The sequence below is a fragment of the Euleptes europaea genome, chromosome 3 (assembly GCF_029931775.1).
Source record: "Euleptes europaea isolate rEulEur1 chromosome 3, rEulEur1.hap1, whole genome shotgun sequence".
NCBI classification, from domain to species: Eukaryota; Metazoa; Chordata; class Lepidosauria; order Squamata; family Sphaerodactylidae; genus Euleptes; species Euleptes europaea.
In genome coordinates, this window is record NC_079314.1 from 106,885,478 (window position 1) to 106,905,236 (window position 19,759).

General features: G+C 42.9%; 1 protein-coding gene across 1 annotated transcript in view; it reads left to right on the forward strand.

Annotated features, from left to right (window-relative positions):
- Positions 1 to 19,759, forward strand: part of CACNA1C (calcium voltage-gated channel subunit alpha1 C) — a 575,193-nt gene that overhangs the window by 532,470 nt on the left and 22,964 nt on the right. Inside the window, 5 exon segments of the mRNA XM_056845863.1 lie at positions 2,524 to 2,652; positions 4,392 to 4,457; positions 10,478 to 10,569; positions 15,078 to 15,252; positions 16,813 to 16,940. Of these exon segments, the coding sequence (XP_056701841.1) occupies positions 2,524 to 2,652; positions 4,392 to 4,457; positions 10,478 to 10,569; positions 15,078 to 15,252; positions 16,813 to 16,940 (590 nt within the window).

Below are 19,759 nucleotides of genomic sequence, written 5' to 3' on the forward strand. Positions count from 1 at the left end.
ATGTTGAGCTCTTAACAGGAAATCAAAAGGTCTGTTCTCTCTTAACATACACAGTGGTGAGTAGTTCAGATCCGTGTGTTTGTGTTTGGGGTGAAGGGGTGATCTGCACTGTTTCCTGGTCATGTACTACGTCATTATTTAGTATAAAACCTCTTGGCTTTGCAGCAGTGGAAGAGGAAGGGTCAGAATGTGTATCCAGAAGGGGAAATGCTATTTCCTCCTATGGTACTTCACTATGCTTCCTTCCCCACACATCTAGTAGGAAGATTACTGGTAGGGCAGCAGAAGGAACAATCCAGGATCCTTAGCATGGTTTAGTGGCTCCATTCCCCAGAACACTCACTACAGCAATCTGCTTGGCAGGAAACTAAGGCAAACCAGCTGATCCCACTCAATTCAAGAAACTCTTGTCCTGGCGTGAGTGCTGCACAAGGAATGTTGGAGCTAGCTGCAGGTCCCATAGGGAATAGTATGGGAGAGGCAAACACTAAGGGACAAGGCTTGAATTGTGAGAACAGCAGAGGCTTGATAGGGTTTCCCCCCAACCCTATTTTAAACTCTAGGGACCCATTAAACAGTAGCAATCAGGCCAAAATAACTGCTTTATCAGGGCAATGCTCAGGCTGTGGGAAATACCTAGGGGGTCATGAGAAATATAACCAAGGACAGTGAGCCTAAGTGAACATATAGTACAAAGTCACAAAAGCACAAGTGGGTAAGACTGTCCAATCCTGAAGAAATCTTTTTAGCCTGGCTTAGTTTTTGCAGTGCAAGATTTATTGAAAAGAAACCACTATTCTGAACCAAGGTTTGGCACAGCTGCTGTTCCTCCAGCAATGTAGGTTACATATATCATGGATAGTTTAACTAAGGCTTAAAGGTTATAAAACTAGCATTTTCCTGCAGAGAGGAACACATGGAAGAATACGCATGAAATATTGGTTCTTGTAGGTTAGCCGGGCTGTGTGACCGTGGTCTTGGTATTTTCTTTCCTGACGTTTCGCCAGCAGCTGTGGCTGGCATCTTCAGAGGAGTATGAAGGACAGTGTCCTCCTCTGAAAATGCCTGCCACAGCTGCTGGTGAAACGTCAGGAAAGAAAATACCAAGACCACGGTCACACAGCCCAGATAACCTACAAGAACCAATGAACTCTGACAGTGAAAGCCTTCGACAATATTTTGAACGCATGAAATATTTTGTTGCTTCAAATATAGCATTTTTTCATGCATCTCCATGAAAGAGCAATTGTGTCAGAATTGGCAGTAAGCCCCCCCCCCATTCCACCCCAATTTCTATTGCCTGCTTTTTCTTGTTTTGCTGAAGGCTTATTGGCTGTCTCCTAGGTGGGACTGCTTTCTCCTTATGCCTCAGGATCTGTCACTAACCAAGCAAACAGAAGCATGTGTTTCTCTAGATGTTGTTTCTTCTGGAACTTAGCAGCTGAGTTTCAATTAACTGTGTGCTCAGTTCCATGTGAGCAATAGAGCTTGTCCCACTACCAGTAACTTTCTATGCACCTGATAAATTGCTCTAAAAACTCACAGCAGCTGTGGGTTACCAGTATCCTTCCACATGGTGTGAGGAGCTGCTGTAGGGGGGAGGAGTCCCAGTGGGCACACACCAGGCCAACCTTTGCATGCACCCCAGGAAACTATTTGAATGCTGGCCAAAAATGTTCACAGGAAGACTAGATGGCCTTCAGTCACCCAACTTGCTGCCTCCTGGCAACGTAGAATAGAACGCTTCTTTGTGAGGACAAAGGCTATGGTTATGATTCCACCCACTTAAATCAGTGAACCAGTTGGACCATACTGTAGGCTGCTTGTGCATTAAAGCCAGATCATCAGGTAGCATACTGGTAGAGTTTCTATAGCAGTCATACCACTGGAAGTCAGAGTAGCATCTGGGCAAGGTGCTATTGTCCTAAACTATAGTTGCTGTAAGAGATGATGTTCCTCTCTATTTTCTCCTTCCATTTTATACCATGTCCAAGCAACAGTAAGAGATTGAGAAGAATGGATAGACAAAATGGGGAGGGTCTCCTTAGACTCTTCACGTCAGCGTATAACTGTTTACACGTGACTGGATTACATTATGGAACAGCTTCCGAAGTTCAGACCAAGTAATTCCAAATGAAAGTAATTTTCTTCTGTCTTGCAGTCAATTATGCCTTTTCACCCATAGCCATAGGAAAAAAGGTGCCTCATGCTATTAAGCTCTCGGCAAATATTTCTTGTTAAAATTAGGAGAAACAAAATCTTGGATACCACCACTGGAAAACCAAGGAGAATTGCTGAGAAATTAGGAAAGAAAATAATAGCTTAGCAAACAGCCTTGGAAGAAAGTCCCGTTAGTTCAGCATTCATCTATCTGAACTGCTGAGGCTAGTTTAAGATTAGAGTTCTCTAAGGCAGGGGAACAGTGCAGTGAGCTCTTCCTGTGAAGTAGCATTTTCTGTGGCCCAGAGTCTGTGTTCCTCATCTGCTGTTATAACTACTACCCTCTGTGCCAATGGGTTCCAGAATGCAGAGGAAAACTCTCGCATCTCAATCACCTTTTTCCGACTCTTCCGTGTGATGCGTCTGGTGAAGCTCTTGAGCCGAGGGGAGGGCATCCGCACGCTGCTTTGGACCTTCATCAAATCCTTCCAGGTATTCCTTCATTCTTCCATTCTTCTTTATGTGGCTGTGCCATAGGCCAAAGCTGGGGCTTTTGCCACCTCATGCTTCCTGCTCTGGCGTTATGCAATTATACAGGGATCTACAGGGATCCTCAAATGGCTCACACCCGGTGATAGTGGTTCCCATGCACAAGTAGCCCAAGATTAGGGAGTGAGGGGTGGTGGTGGAAGAAGATTTCAAAAGCCCAACTCAGATAAATAAATGTCTGTTTTTGTAAAAATGGGCAGGCTGATTTCTGGAATTCATACACTCTTCCCAAGCTAGGCAGAGTTCTAAGTGAGTAAGGAATTCTGAATCAGGATAAACAAATCCATCTCAGATAAACATGTTAAGAAAAAAAGAGATATTTTTATTATACTTTTCTAAGATATTTCGTAGTTGTAGTTTTGCTATTTTTATATTAAAATTAAGGTGATGAACTATTCCTTCCACCCACCTCCAGGTCATCCTGCTGACTAACACTGTGTCCTCACAATGGGGAATTAAGCATTTTTGGCCACTGTAGATTGTTCAGACAGCAACAGGTCCAATCCCTTATGATTGACCACATGCTAACACAAATCACAGACACCAGCGCATTAAAATTAAAGCCATGCCCATGGCCACAAAAACCTATAAGCCCACACCATGAGCTGGACAGAAATGCCCCATGGTTGACAACAGATCATCCAAGGAACTGGTTAATTGTTCTTTTAAAATCATGCAATTGTTTAAAAATCAGCAAGTTATCAATCTTCAGGATTACTTGACAGAAGGTTGAAAAGCGATCCCAAATAAGACTCATAGGCCTATTGCTCAGTAAGCAATCTGCTGTCCAACTCTGATTTGCTGAGGCTCTCAGCATACCAGACCTTCTCCCATCGAACTCTATTGCCCCTGTACCTCATTCTGAGTCACTGGTGGCTATTAGTGTCAAGTTTGGCTTTCTCATAGCTGATCAAAGGCAATGGCAGGCACACTTCAAATCAGGGAAAGTATTTCACGCTGATTAAGGTTGTGATGCAGCTGATCGTTGTGAGAAAACCTTGAAGTCACAAACACATCAGGATATTAAGATGATGCTAGTATGTTTACAGGACGTGAAATGAGCAGTTACTACACCTTATCTCATGTTTGTTTATATACATCCAAATTAATTCTATTAATGTTAAGTCCACTCTAAGGGTCACTTCACACATTGGTTTTTTTCTGATACAAAGATTAATACATGTCAGAAAAATAAACATATGAAGCAAGCCTTAGTGATGATGGAATTGAAACAGTATGACTTCGATGACGCCAGGGTTGGTCTGGCAAAATCAAAGATGGATTGGTAGAGGCATCTAGTGGCAAAATGAATACATGACAACATCTCCTTGCCTGTACTTGTTAAATGTGGTAAGAAGCACAAGTGCAGCCATGATTTCACTTTCTGTTGTGCGTTGTGATGTCCAAAAGCGAACTTATACATCTCCCTAAGGAGGGTGGCATGGGCCATACCTATCCATGGGTGAGATGTACATGTTTCCTTTTCAGACATGGCAACATGTGATTGAAAGTAGAAGCATAAATGTGCTTTGCCACATGTAACAGGCAAGGTTGCTTGTGGCCTCTGCTTCTTCCTCGCATTCTCTTTCAGTAATATAGGAACTAATGGGACTAATCCCTTTCAACATACACATCTGCCTTAAGAAGTGATACACCATGATCTATTTTTGGTTTTTCTCCAGGCTCTCCCCTATGTGGCTCTTTTAATAGTGATGCTGTTTTTTATCTATGCTGTGATCGGGATGCAGGTAGGTGCCTTCCCAAATTTAATGTTTTTTCATGCAAACGTATATATGAGGATCACCAGAAACTAGTGGCACAGTTAGCTTCAAGCTGCACAAAAATAATGTGAGGTGGCATTAGAAAGGATATTAAAATCACTATGTCAGTAGGAATCTAGCATCCAAATTAACTACAAGTGGATGACCCACAAGGACTTGCAGGGGGCATCTTATTTCCCCCCGCTCAACAGCCTCCATCGCTCCTTTTCCTGCTTCCCTTCGCACCCACCAGCCACCCTCCCTTTACCTGCCTTTCCCCCTTATCCTCAGCTTTCTCTCCTTCCCTCCTCCTGGCAGCCTTTACCAAAACTATGGCCCAGTTCCATAGTGCTGGCCTGCAGGGACTTGTGGGGGGCACTTCACTTTCCCCTGTATCCCCTTCCCCAAACTTTTTCCTCTTTCCCTCCTCCTAATAACCCCCATATCCTCACGTTTCCTTGCTTCCTTTTTCCCACTCACCAGCAAACCTACTTTTTAGCTGCCTCCCATCTTCAGCTATATTTATTATTTATTTACTTCATTTATTTTCTGCTATTCTCCACAATGGGGATCCAAAGCAGCTTACATAATTCTCCTCTCCTTCATTTCATCCTCTCAACAACCCCATGAGGTAGGTTAGGCTGAGGTAACCCAACGAGTTTCCATGACAGTGGTGATTTGAACCTGGGTCTCCTAGATCCTAGTCTGAAACTCTAACCATTATACCGCAGTGGCTTTCATTGGGTGGCTGCTGTTGAACAGCAGCAAGTAGTCAGTCTTGGGTGAGTCATGCAAGATGCATGGTATCAAATTGTCCAGTGGTTGCTGCCAGGCCTGGCCCCTATGAGTCCTCTCTCAGAGGCCAAAACAGTCCTGGAAAGGGCCTTGCCCCTCTCTCCCTGCCGTTCATTGACAGAAACCAAGGCTTGAAGGCTGGCAATACTGTTGCCTAGCTACCCTATAGTGACCACTGAGAGGGCATTCTTTCTTAAAGGTATAGGTGCTGCTTCTATTATTTGGGGGGTTAACCCACAATGTGTGTTTTTGTTTTGTTTTTAGATATCAGATTTTTCTGCAAACCTGGGGCTTTTTCAGGTTTGTAGAAAGATCTGCCTTGTCTATTCTTGGATCCAACCTACATATTTGGCCATACTGAGAATTAGATACACTGACATCAATCCAAGCCATTTGATGGGAGATTACAAATGTTTATGAATCATCCATCGTTCTTAAGTGATCTATTTGCTGTCTGCATGAATTGTTATTACCTTGCTCATTAGTGTCTAAGAGTCAAGTCAAGATCCTTGAGTTCAGACCAATACCAACATTTTACAAGTATTTCATACTCTGTCATCTGGCCTGTTCTTGTAACTCCATTAATGTAAATAGTGTAACAATTGTTAGGCTATACTGGGTGAAGTGCAGTTTTATTTCATTTTGCTTTTGGACTGAAGTCACTGCTGAAAAAAGAGCAAAAACCCCTTGCCTCACTACTTCAGTTGCCTCCATAAACACATGTTGCTTTCACCAGCGCTTAGCCACACTGGTACTTAGATGGCACCACACTTCCTTTTAACACTTTTCAGAATTATAGCAACTTCTTTGTGGAATTAAAATTAGAAGCATACTTCATTCGTATATCTGAAAGCAGTGATAAGACAGAAGAGAGAAGAAGAAGAAGAAGAGTTGGTTTTTATATACCTACTTTCTCTACCACTTAAGGCAGAATCAAACCAGCTTACAATCACCTTCCCCTCCCCACAACAGACACTGTGAGGTAGGGGAGGCTGAGAGAGCATGACTTGCCCAAGGTCACCCAGCTGGCTTCGTGTGTAGGAGTGGGGAAACAAATCCTGTTCAACATATAAGCCTCCGCCACTCATGTGGAGGAGTGGGGAATCAAACCCGGCTCTCCAGATCAGACTCCACCGCTCCAAACCACTTCTCTTAACTACTACACCATGCTGGCTCTCCAGTGTTTTCACCATGCTAGGGAATCAAACCCGGCTCTCCAAAGCATGCCGCCTCCTAGCCTCACAGGATCTTTAGTTATTTCACAACTTATTTCTTGCAGCACATTATCAATTCTCCCATAGCAAGCTAGATATTGGGAACGACATTAACTAAAGGTTAATCAAGCATAACAGGCAGAGGAAGTGGGGAGAGATGGAGAATCCCTGTCCTTTCTCCAACTCTGCTCATCACCATGACACCCATACTCATGCTTGGTGGAGAAGAAGATCTGACCTCACTCCACCTATTGCATTTGCAACAATTTCAATAATGGTGGGGAAGGAAATTTTCTCTCCTCTCCTCTCCTTTTCATCACTGAGGCCATTGCAACACATGAAACAAGGAGTGGTGGGCCAGACTTCCAATTCTTGCTCTTCCCTGTTTTCCATTCGCAGCCTCTTGGCCCTGTGGAAATGTGGAACATGTCTCCCTCTCATTCCAGAAGCTATGTTCAAGATAGCAGGAGCTTCATCCCCAGCCTCATTCCTGCTGTTGTTGTTTTTAAGGAAGAGAAATTCATTCTATACACACACAAATCATAACTGTCATTAGAAGACAGAGAAGGACCTTGGGTGTTTCTGGTGGTGGTAGTGGCTTGGCCACCTATTGTAGGGCTGGTGGACCGTTTCCCCCCGCAGCACACCATTGTTATCTTTTTCACATGGAAATAAACAAGAGCCATTCATTTATATGGGGAAAAGAAAAGCTGTATATTAAAGGGGAACACTGGAATGGCTACATTTGCACTTGCTCGGCCCTTTTCCCCAATAGCCTTGTTTATTGCAGTTCATTTTCTTTTCACCAAGAAAACATTATTTCTTGATCACACTAGAAAGTGTTACAAAGGGTGGTTCCATACAATAACTTCTATGCTGTGGGACAGTCCTTTTTCTATATTAACATGCAAGCAAGACAAAATGTAGAGCTATATTTCCTTCAAAATTTGACATGGTCTGCCCTCAAGAACAAGATCATACTATATGTCTAATCCAAATCTCCTCAGCAAAGGTACTGCTCTCCCTAGGCTTTTCTCTTTCCTTTCTTAATAATAATAATAAATCTTATTTTAAAAAAAGATCAGCAACTTGGCATGCTACGAAACAAAAAAAAAAGTCCTCATCGTTCTGATAATTAAACACTTTCATGAGTTCCCTGAAACAGCTAGCAGAGAACAGGAAGTAATCAATTTGGCAAAAGTATAAGGATTTCAAAGAGATAGTGACTGACTGTCCACACTGGACAGGCTGGTACTGCAATGATGTTTTAAGTTTACCACAAACCAGGTCTGAAAAACAACAACAGAAAACACTGGAATGCAACAGGATTGGCCATGGCATCATTTGGATTATTCATTAAAAAAATAATTAATGAATCATGGCAATTTCATATGAAACAACTAGCATGGAAACAGCCAGAAAGAACCAATAGAGCAACCCTTTATATTTTTGATATTTTTGGGAATGGTAGTTGATATGTACAAACTCTGAGGAGGTGACGCAACTGTGCTGCTCCCAGCTGTTGTGGATCTACCCCCCCCTTCAGGAATGGGCTCTAAGTATCCTTCACAATGAGCAATGTTTAAAACATATGCTTAAATCTATTTGATGCAGGATTTTTATATTATTTTGGATGCAACAAAACTGACAATGGCATAAGACTTTCTTAGTTGAACTAAAAAAGGAGAATCCGTTTGAGCTATCCTTTGGGGCGTGAAGCATTGCAATGTTTAAGCTTCACCAACTTATGTAACCAGGTAGAGAAACATTAATTGATAATGAAGGAATCTTCTCATCTGAAGGTTCAGCAAATGTACTCAAAGAAGGAATCTCCTTTCTGTGATTATCTACATTTCTGCCACTTCTACACGTTTTGGTTTGCAGATAAGAAGATAAATGCTGGTTTTAGCTGAGCCATTGCCCATCATTTTGCCAGCTATATGGAGAGTTTTAAAAGGACAAAAGACATCTTCCCATGTGGAAAGCTTGCCGTGTGCTCTTGTTTCCTGAGATGAAAAATATGGCCTGCCTCAGAGTATTAAATCTGTCCTCCTGAAATGGTAACTCCCAGCGCCCCCTCAGAACAGCTGTGGCTGTCATTACCAACTAGTGAGTGGGGGAGTCTGAGCTTGGAGAATTCCAGAGGACTCATAAGGCAACAAACTTTGAACAACATCCTTTTAAATGCCATTTTCCTGCCCTGAATCTTCTAGAATAGTCTAGTACTTCTCTCCCTTTAAAAAAAGATACTGTCAGTATTTACACAAAAGAATGTTGGAAGCAACCAGAGCTCCCAGCAGCATATTCTGAACATAAGAACATAAGAAAGGCCCTGCTGGATCAGACCAAGGCCCATCAAGTCCAGCAGTCTGTTCACACAGTGGCCAACCAGGTGCCTCTAGGAAGCCACTAACAAGACGAGTGCAGCAGCACCATCCTGCCCGTGTTCCACCGCACCCAAAATAATAGGCATGCTCCTCTGATACTAGAGAGAATAGGTATGCAGCATGACCAGCATCCATTCCAACTAATAGCCATGAATACCCCTTCCCTTCATGAAAATGTCCACTCCCCTCTTAAAGCCCTACAAGCTGGCAGCCATCACCACATCCTGGGGCGGGGAGTTCCACAATTTAACTGCATTGTGTGAAAAAATACTTATCTGTTTTGAATCTCTCACCCTCCAGCTTTAGCAGATGACCCCGTGTTCTAGTATTATGGGAGAGGGAGAAAAACTTCTCCCTGTCCACTCTCTCCAAACCATGCATAATTTTATAGACCTCTATCATGTCTCCCCTTAGCCGCCTACTTTCCAAGCTAAACAGCCCTAAGCGTCCTAACCTCTCCCCATAGAGCAGATCCCACATGCAGATCCCACATTCTGGATCCCACATGCAGAGCCCAACCAAAGATTCTGACATCACGTAGAAGAAGAAGAGGAAGAGGTCGTTTTTATACGCCGACTTTCTCTACCACTTAAGGGAGAATCAAACTGGCTTACAATCGCTTTCCCTTCCCCTCCCCACAACAGACAACCTGTGAGGTATGTGGGGCTGAGAGAGCTCTTAATAGAGCTGTGACTAGCCCAAGGTCACCCAGCTGGCTTCATGTAGAGGAGTGAGGAAACCAACCCGGTTCACCAGATTAGCCTCCAACGCTCTTGTGGAGGAGTGGGGAATCGAACCCGGTTCTCCAGGTCCACCGCTCCAAACCACCGCTCTTAACCACGCTGTTTTAAAATCTCACAGCAGGTACGGGGGGTGGTATTCAAGAGTCTCTGAGACAAACTTAATGGTGCAGATCTAAATAGTTTTTCTAAGCCCATTGATTCAATTGATCTAGAAGGATAAAACTTTGCTTAGGATTGTCTTACATATTTAAACTTAAATGTGGGTCAGCTTCGCATGCATCTTCTTTACAAATATCTTGAAGAGTTATAGTATCTACAGCTGTCAAATAAAGTAAAAGGATTTTTTCTTCCTCGCCCATCTAAATTCCCTTGTGATTTTTAATGATGTGACAGACCGCATAGCCCTACTATTTTATATATATATATATAGTATGACCTGGTGCTCAGAATCAGCAAGTGAACCATTGTGATCCCTCCATTTCATGTTTTAAAACTCACAATTTTTGAACAATTAATTGTGTGTAGGTGTGGAGAGAACACACATTGGAGTCTATAGATGAAACAAAACATCAAAGACTAGGAAAACTCTGTCAAGCAGATTAGAAATAAGTATGATTCTGCTCAATATTAGAATTGTCCATAATGTAAAAATATTAAATCCAGTAAAAGTGAACGTCAAGTAGAAAATCAAATACAGAAGAGCCATCAAATGAATACATAATAAAACAACAATTCAGTATCCCGAAACCCACTTTTCACCCGAACTTGCAACATGGGGGCCTCTTTCAAATTTGTTACTATACATGACCAAATTTCTCTGTCTTCCTACTTAACTGTTGCCCCCATAACATTCTTCTTCCTTTCACTAGGTGTTTGGTAAAATTGCCTTGAATGATACTACAGATATCAACCGGAACAACAACTTTCAGACTTTCCCTCAAGCAGTGCTGCTGCTTTTCAGGCAAGTCTCACACTATGTATGATATAATTCTGTTCCGATATGTTTTTTGGGGAAATTATCCACTATGTCTATAATGTATTCTATATTTAGATTAACCTCTTGGGATCCATTGAGAATATATAATTTTACAAAATGCAGCCACTAGAGTAGCAAGTTGAAGGGGGAGATCATTGTGGGGAAGATAGGCTTTTTAACCCTTGTTTTCCTGCTGAAAAATCACCTCCACACACACACACACACACTGTTCCATGAGAAAAACTTACTGATTGATGGAAGATTCCTCCCATCTGATCTAGAGGCAGAGCTAATTTTCAGCTTACAATCTCTGACAGAGGTGGAGCAGGGTCCCCACTAAGTTCAAGACTTCTGAAGCTAGACTCTAGGTAACAAACCATGAACTATGCAAGAGAAAAAACTTGACAGTTGCAGAGACAAAAATGTTTAATCTCCAAACACTCATAGAAATTTGAATCCTGGATTCAGAAACCTCCCTTCCTTGGAAAGATGATGGACAAGTAGTCTACCTGTTGTTATTCTGAGTGCTCTGCAAACATCCAGGGTGTACCACTTGTTCTACCGCTGATGGTGTGGTTGAGGATAGAAAGGTGGCAGAAGTAACTCTTGTGAATGACAGAATAAACATTAGGAATCAAAGGTGGTTCATTTCTTAATACTACCCTATCCTAGTAAAATACATGGAGACTGACAAATATAGCTCCTAGTTCCGAAATTCTCTGGGCTGATGTTACTGCCACAAGAAATGGCATCTTAAGTGAAAGGAACCTGAGATAGGGGGTTACCGCACTTTGTATTCCCAGCGATGTATTAAGAGTTTGAAAATGTTATAAAAAACATCGCTTTACAGGGGTTTTTGGATACCACGGCTAATAAATAGTCGGAAGACGTCTTCACAGCTAAAGGGGCCAAACAAAGTGCGAACAGTATTTTTTATAACGTTTTCAAACTCTTAATACATCACTGGGAATACATAGAAAGTGCGAACAGTATTTTTTATAACATTTTCACAGATTCCCATTGTAGAGGTTCCATGTTGGGCTACAAGCCCTTACTCTTCTCCTTTTGAGCCAATCAGAGAAATCTAAGGGAGTTACCGCACTTGTATTCCCAGCAATGTATTAAACTCTTAATACATTGCTGGGAATACAAGTGCGGTAACTCCCTTAGATTTCTCTGATTGGCTCAAAAGGAGAAGAGTAAGGGCTTGTAGCCCAACATGGAACCTCTACAATGGGAATCTGTGTGTTACAGGAGGATGTAGCAAAGAGATCCCACAAAGAAAGCACTCGACATGAAAGTGCCTGGATACACACATCCCTTGTGCTGATGTTAATATCACTGCCAAGACAGCAACTTGTTGTTTAAGAGTATAGAGGTGACGATCCAGGTTAGCCCCCAACTGTACAAATCATAGGATTTGAGGAACTGATGCTGCTAATGGATTGAAGACGTTTTTTCTTAAGACCCAGCATGGAAAAGTTCTCCAAGTTGCATGATAAATGTGATCAGTAGATGCTCTTCTATATATTAGGAGAACATTAGGAACCTGTTTTGAGTACCTAAGAAAGTGAGGTGTCCTCACTCTACTTCCATGGAATTTAATATAATAGAAGCATGCTAAACCTGGTGATTTCTTCGTAAATGAGCTTTCAGAGACCATTCCAGTCTGCTGATAGGGAAAATAAGTATTTTTCTGTCCAAGTGAGAGGATTTAATGCTTCCTGTTGGAGTTACCTGGATTTGGTCCTGCCTTGTCAACTGACATATATTGTGGTTGTCATGTTGTCTGTCCATATTAAGATGGGATGGTGGACTCTCAATCAGAAGCTCTTAAGCACCAAGCAATTGGCTCTCATGTGCACCCAATTAATGCTGTTGGGTTCATCAGTCAAGATCACAGGCTATGCATTGGCAGCTCCTGGCAGTGAGCTACGGTCCTTGGAGACTTGCGTGTGGTCACTCGAATCATTGAAGGAATTCGTAATAACTTATTCATTGAATCAACAAAGCTCTGGCAGCCCACCAATGCGCACCATGTCTGTCTTGAAGAGGATCTGGATACAGATCTTGCAAATGCACATTATATCCTCCTGAAAGGTCAAGAGTTTCCCATGTAGGCAGTGGCATGGGCTATCATCAAGCTGTAGGTTTGCCAGGAACATAAGAACCACAGATTGAGAGTTGGCTGCTTGTCTTGCCGTCACTTGGAGTTTGTGCTAATGGTCCTAGGGGAGAAGAAATTTTCATTGAGTTGTGTCTGTAATCACCCCCAGCTGTTGAAATCTTGAGTGTCCATTGTGGCATCTCCCATGGAAGGAACTATATTAGTTAGTAATTCACAGTGGGTCTGACATCAGAAACCACAATATTCAAAAACCAGTGGGTGAACATTTCAACCTTCCAGGACATTCTGTTGCAGATTTAAGAGTAGCAGTTCTCTTACAAAGGAATTTTAAAGGGAGATTGGAAAGAGAAACTGCTGAATTACAGTTGATATTCAAACTAAAGTCAATGCATTTACCTGGGCTGAATAAAGACCTTGCATTCATGGCCCATTACCAATGCTGATTTCTCCACACCCATCTCTCCCCTGGACATCACAGACTCTTCTGCATATCACACCTAATCCAATCAAGCCTCCTATTGACATTTACATACTGTTCCTCTACTTAAAGACCGATGGATTCACATTCTAGCTGTATCTGAAGAAGTGAGCTGTGGCTCACGAAAGCTCATACCCTACCAGAAAATATTTTTGTTAGTCTTTAAGGTGCTACTGGACTCTTGCCCTTTTTGACTATATTAGTTAGTAAGTCATCCCAGAGTCTGTTGTTATTCTCTGGTACTGATTCCAGGAGCTTCCTAGACCATAAAATAAGGCTCTAGCAAAGATGGAGAATGCCACTGAAGTTCTTATGGCCCAGGGAGATGCTTTGTGGCCTTTTCATAAAGCAGATTCACTGTATGGGGTATCCTTGAAGGAATCCTCTCCATCCTTGAGTAGAACATGCCCTAACACTGGGCAGCTTTAACTGGCATTTGGAAAAGGGGTAGAGATTTTTCCTAAACCCAGAAACAGATTTGTTAGGGGTTGAGCTTGCTCCATTGTTAGGGATTGAGACCTTAATCACCATATCACTTGAGATCACAGCAGCAAGGATCTCCTGCCATTTTTACAAGAGTGAGTCATAAAAGCTCTGAAGGAGCCATCCGCAAGAAGCAAAAGAACATTAGCCCCGGAGCAATATCAGCTTTGATAAGATAGTGAACATTGCCAGTCAGATGTGACATAGGTCCTTGGCCCAGGAGTTCTCTGGAACCATTAAGGAGATGCTGGGAGTGGCCTAGTCCATTGGCTGCAATATTGATGGGAGGCATCCCCACAACATCATCAATGACATCAACAGTGGCACAATTGAATGCCCATGTGAATGCAACCCAGCTCTGCAACCCAATGACTGTCTTTACCCTTTTAACATATTTTATTTTATGTGTTCTATCTATGTTGTAAGCTGCCTTGAGCTCCATGAGGAAGAAAGGTGGCTAATAAATAAACCAATAAATAAAATTAATTTTGATCTCAACAATTTAAGGGGGGAAAATCTCTCTATAGGGGGAGTGTGAGAAAAAAATGCCATCTTGGACTCTTGGGTTTGGAGATTTTACTCTTATTTTTGGGCTCTTCCACTTCCTAATGCAACTCTAGGATCCTTAATACTTATGTAACAAGGGTTGAAAATCTTTCTGAAGAAACAGCTTGATAAGTTTCTGCCCTAAATCAAGTTTTTCTACCTCAGAAATCTCCACGTTCTCCTTTTCTTCACTGAGATCTGATACTTCAGGCTTATCAGAACAGAGGTCATGAGAATGCCGGATTTGACCCAGAGCCCATCAGAGGGGAGTCCCCTCTTCACTTGGTCTTCGATAGAACGTGTTGTAGCGTCCCCTCAGAGGACTGGGCTAAGGGGGCCTTACAGCAGGCTTTACCAAAGCCCGAGCAAAGAAGTTGCTTGCCCAACAACATTTTCATTACCTTAGCTTAAATAGGTGGCAAGAGTGAGTAACAGAGTGAACTACAGGGCTACTTTTTCTTTATTTTTTAAGGGTACCCATGTCCAAACAGGTGAGAGAAAATGACACAGAAAGAATGTAGAAAATAAACTAGAAGCAATGTTTAGCCACAGCTCCTACAACCACGCTGCTCTTCAAATTGAGGCAGGAATCAAACTGAATGGGGATTCCCACCACCACCAGAGACAGAAAGACTTCCAGATCAGACTTACCCATCTATCCCTCAGAACATCCTATACCTCCAAGAGAGAATGCTATGGCTGCTCTTGAACCATGGGATGTGTTCTTCAGCAGGCATACTAAGTAGCTTGTTCTCATTAGGCAGTGAAACACAAGCAACTGTCTCAGCATGTTTCATCTGAAGTGTTCACTTGTAATAATGAATTTCTTTCTTCCTTCTTATCAACCTCTTTCACCAGGTGTGCTACTGGTGAAGCATGGCAGGAAATCATGCTGGCATGCCTCCCTGATAAGAAGTGTGACCCTGATTCCTTGGAAACAACCAACTTTAATGGAACTGAATCTCAGCAAAGCTGTGGAAGCAGCTTTGCCATCTTTTATTTCATTAGTTTCTACATGCTTTGTGCCTTTCTAGTGAGTATCTATCAGCAGTTATAATAAACGGTTGGCCTTTAAAATGGACTTACCTTCTTCATGCATGGAAAAATATAGTTGCTCCTAGATGGTACACACTGTCCAGAGGAAATAGCTAATTATTTCTTGAGACTATTGAACTGCTGTGCTTCAAATTCAGCACATTAGCTTCAAAAGGGATAGTTTGTCATCAATTTATGGTAACAATTCAGATGAGTTCTTTGAGTCTTTCCTCTAAAGACCATAGAGCTATACCAAGACTCCAATTTTTTCACAACCACTAACCAAAACCTTCTGAAACTTAGCAGCAGCAACTGTTACTGAAGGGTGTTTTGAGAAAAAATTGAAATCTGCCATTCTAGAAAGCTCTCTTCTTGTTGTTATGCTCTGGAAACTCAAATGTATTCTGTATGGACTGAAAATGTGCATAGATGAACAAAGATGTTAGATGTTCTAAAACGCAAATGGAATACAAACAAACTACTTCCTAGAACAGGCTGCTAAGAAAGTAAACTATTAGGCAATTAAATGGTGTTATGACCTGCAGGCTCATCTTAATATCTTTCTAGGGTCATGGATGATGAAGGGAATTGTCCGTACTCCATGTTTATGTTCCTGATTCAGTTAATAAGTTTATAAACTGTTCATGTATTTAATAATGCCATAACCAGAAATATATAATTACTGCATGGTAAAAATGTATCACAAATTTAGGTTAAAATGTATCACAGTACAGTTTGATGATGATGAATATAATTAGTATGCATAACACTCTTTTTTCAAGGTAGCACACTAGCACAGAGGAAACAAAAAGAATGTCCTAGGCATCTAATGCAAGGAAGTAATGGCAGGGAGCCCTGAGATTCCTGCAAGCCAGTTCTGGGAGAAGGAGAAGCATATATTAGGCCCTTCCCCACCAAAAGACTGTTGCTTCACTTCTTTTATTACCTGATCCATCAAGCATAAAGGAAATGCCCAAACTTGTCAAAAATAGATCAGATGACTTGGACCTAGATTGCCAGTGTCCTATATAGAAGCATCTGTACCTGATATGACTTCTGTTGTGCACTTAGTTGTGCACTAAGGGAAGCATTCTCTTCAGATAAGTTTATATAATTTAATTTTATAGTGTCCTGACCTGGATGATCCAGGCTAGCCCGATCTTGACAGATCTTGTCAGATCTTTCCCGATTATTATTTGAATGGGAGACCATCGAGGAAGTCCAGTGTTGCTATCCCAATGGAAGGCAATTGCAAACCACCACTGTTTGTCTCTTGCCTTGAAAGCCCCACGGGCTCACCATAGGTCAGCTGTGACTTGATGGCACTTTCCAACATCATCAGTTTTATAATGCTGCACACTGGCTTCTTTAATGAGGCTGAATCCTTCATTATAGCCTGTTCACAGGAATGAATTTGTGTGACTGTGTTCAAATTACTTTTTAACAACAGACTTCTGGAGTCAAAAACTCAGAATTCTGCATGAAAAGGATTTTGAAGCATAGAGGTTTCTGGCATGAAATATTTTCTCACCATTAATATTTCTGTTCTTGTTTGTAGATCATTAATCTTTTTGTAGCTGTTATCATGGATAACTTTGACTACCTGACACGGGACTGGTCAATTCTTGGGCCTCATCATCTGGACGAGTTTAAACGGATTTGGGCTGAATATGATCCTGAAGCTAAGTAAGTTCCTGGAAATATGTTGTAGAGAGAAAAACTTACATGATGACATTAGATCTTCCCAAGCCATTTTTTAAAAAAAGTGTAATTGGGTGTCCATTTCCAAACTAATTTCACAAAAAATAGGAAAAGAGGAAGGAATCTAGGAAAATTCTTGCTTTTACAAGGCAGGGCTCTCAGTGAGAAAGGCAGACTATAAATGTTGCAGGTAAGTAAATAAATAATTTTGTGCCTGAGCTCCTTAGGGCTGCGACCCAACAGTAAAATCAGAGTTGAAAAGATACTTGGACAGACTCTTACAGCTCATTACTATGTACAGACGTTATCCCCAACACACTAGAATAAGGCTCATTTAAGTCCATAGGAATTACTAACAATTCAAAATGTTTCAGGGCCTGTTTTCAAGCTTACTCAATGCACCAGCTATTATCTGTACTTCTAGTATTCAACTTTTCAGTGGCAGCCAGTCTCAGTTTAAGTGTTCTTGGTTCACAGCTTGAATGTCATGTGTCCAATTTGTGTCCATTGTGCCTAACAGCTTAAGACTGGGTGCCCATTTTGAATCCAGCTATACTTTTAAAAAATGTCCAGGTTTTTTTTCCGAAGCTTACCTTCCTGATACTAGTCCCATGGTTACTTAAAAGTACATGACACCAGAATACAGTTTAAGTGAATATTGATATCAATATATCTAATTCTAAACTTGGCCCCATCTACAGATACTTATATCCATGGATTGGAACCATGTTGAGAAAAGGGAGATTTTCCTCTAAAAATGACTTCAGTGGACTTAAAAAGGTGTAACTCTGCTTAGCGTAGTACTGTAATTTTACTTTAAAACATCCTACAAATTGATAGGTCTGATATCACTACTGACATTGATTGAGTGATAGGACTGAATAACTAAGTGGAGTATCTACTTCATTTTAGCAATTTACCTAGCTTCCAATCTCTACAAACCAGACTCCACAAAAGCATTATCATAGTCTTTCTTAGTAACTTGTTGGAAAAGGATGAAGGCATTGATGTAGGGTGAGTTTTAGAAGCTCTCTGTGTCATAACACATATATTTGCTTAAAGACTGTTGTGGTTTAACATCAACAAAGAACATAAAAGTTGTGTGAAGACCAGTAAGGCAGAACCCACTCCCCACACCAGGTAATTGGTTAATTGTCCAGCCATCCTCACCATTAGGAAATTTCTTCTAAAGTTCAGTAACCACCGAAAACAAGTCTTTGCCATCTTTCATGTGACAGCCCTTCAGATGATCATGTTCACCTCCGTCTTCTCCAGGCTAAACATATCCAGTTCCTTCAGCTTTTATTCACAAGGAATTTTTTTCAGACCCCCCCCCCAAACATTTGTTGCCATATTCTAAATCTGCTCTAGTTTGTCTGCATCTTTTTAAAAGTGCAGTGCACAGGACTACACATGGATAGAACAAGACACATGCCTTCACCCTTGTCCTAGCACAGTGATGGTGAACCTTTTAGAGACCGAGTGCCCAAACTGCAACCCAAAACCCACTTATTTATCGCCAGGTGCCAATATGGCAATTTAACCTGAATACTGAGGTTTTCGTTTAGAAAAAACAACTCATACATTCACATATTTTGCATTAAAAGAAAAACACAATAACAGAGCTTTCAATGATATAAACAACTTTTTATTGAAAGGTAAAAGTTTGCATTTGGCATGCATCTCTCCAGGACTCGTCCTCTGCTCAGCCACCAGACATTATTGTATAAGTAAACAATTATACTGTGCCTGAACCTCCTCAAGAAGTGCTTGAAACTGTCGACAATTCAGAGCACGAGCCATGATGTACGTATATACTCGGGTATAAGCCGACCCGAGTATAAGCCGAGGTACCGAATTGGACCACAGAAAAAGGATTTTTTTATTGACCCGAGTATAAGCTGAGGGTCAATAATGCTGTGCTCTAAAATGGCGGCCGCCATTTTAGAGCGGGAGGAGGATCTCGCCCCTGCCCCGGGTCGCCCTCCTGCCCACCCCGACCCCAGCGCCATCTTAAGGGGGGAGGGGGAAGAGCCCTTGAACCCCCTACTCACCAGGAGAGGCGGCGATGCAGCCGGCTAGGGATGTGTGGCAGAGGCCCCCACAAGCACCAACAGGCCCGCTTGTCAGCTGGTGAGCGGGAGGACCGGCCCGGGCGGGCTCTGCCCGGCCGACGAGGCGCCGACTACGTTCCCTGGCCCCCAGGCTGGCCAGCCAGACGGGGCCGCGGGGAAAGGTGGGACAGCGCGGTGGGGGGGGAGAAACTGCCGCCGCTCAGCAGAAGGTACAGGGCAGGGGCTCCCCGGTGGCTCGTCCAGCGCGCAGGCCGGGTGATACATGGGGGGGGGCAGGGCAAGAAACCTCTGGCGGCGTGGCCAGCGCAGAGGCTGGGGGATCGGGGGGAGGGCAGGACAGGGGCTCCCTGGCAGCACGGCCAGCGCGCAGGCTGGGTGATCCATAGGGGGGCAGGGCAAGAAACCTCCGGCGGCGCAGCCAGCGCAGAGGCTGGGGGATCGGGGGGGAGGGCAGGGCAGGGGCTCCCCGGCGGCGCGTCCAGTGTGCAGGCTGGTCGCGGGGAAAGGTGGGACAGCGCGGTGGGGGGGAAGAAGCTGCCGCTGCCGCCCAGCAGAAGGCGCGGTGGGGTGGGGTGGGGGTGGGGTGGAGGCGGGACAGCCCGCCTATCAGCTGGCCAGCGGAGGGGGGAGCGCGCTGGCGCGGCAGGAGACTCAGCGTGGCTCCATGCATTGGGGGGGGAAGAAACCGCGAAATACCATATTGACCCGCGTATAAGCCGAGTTGGGATT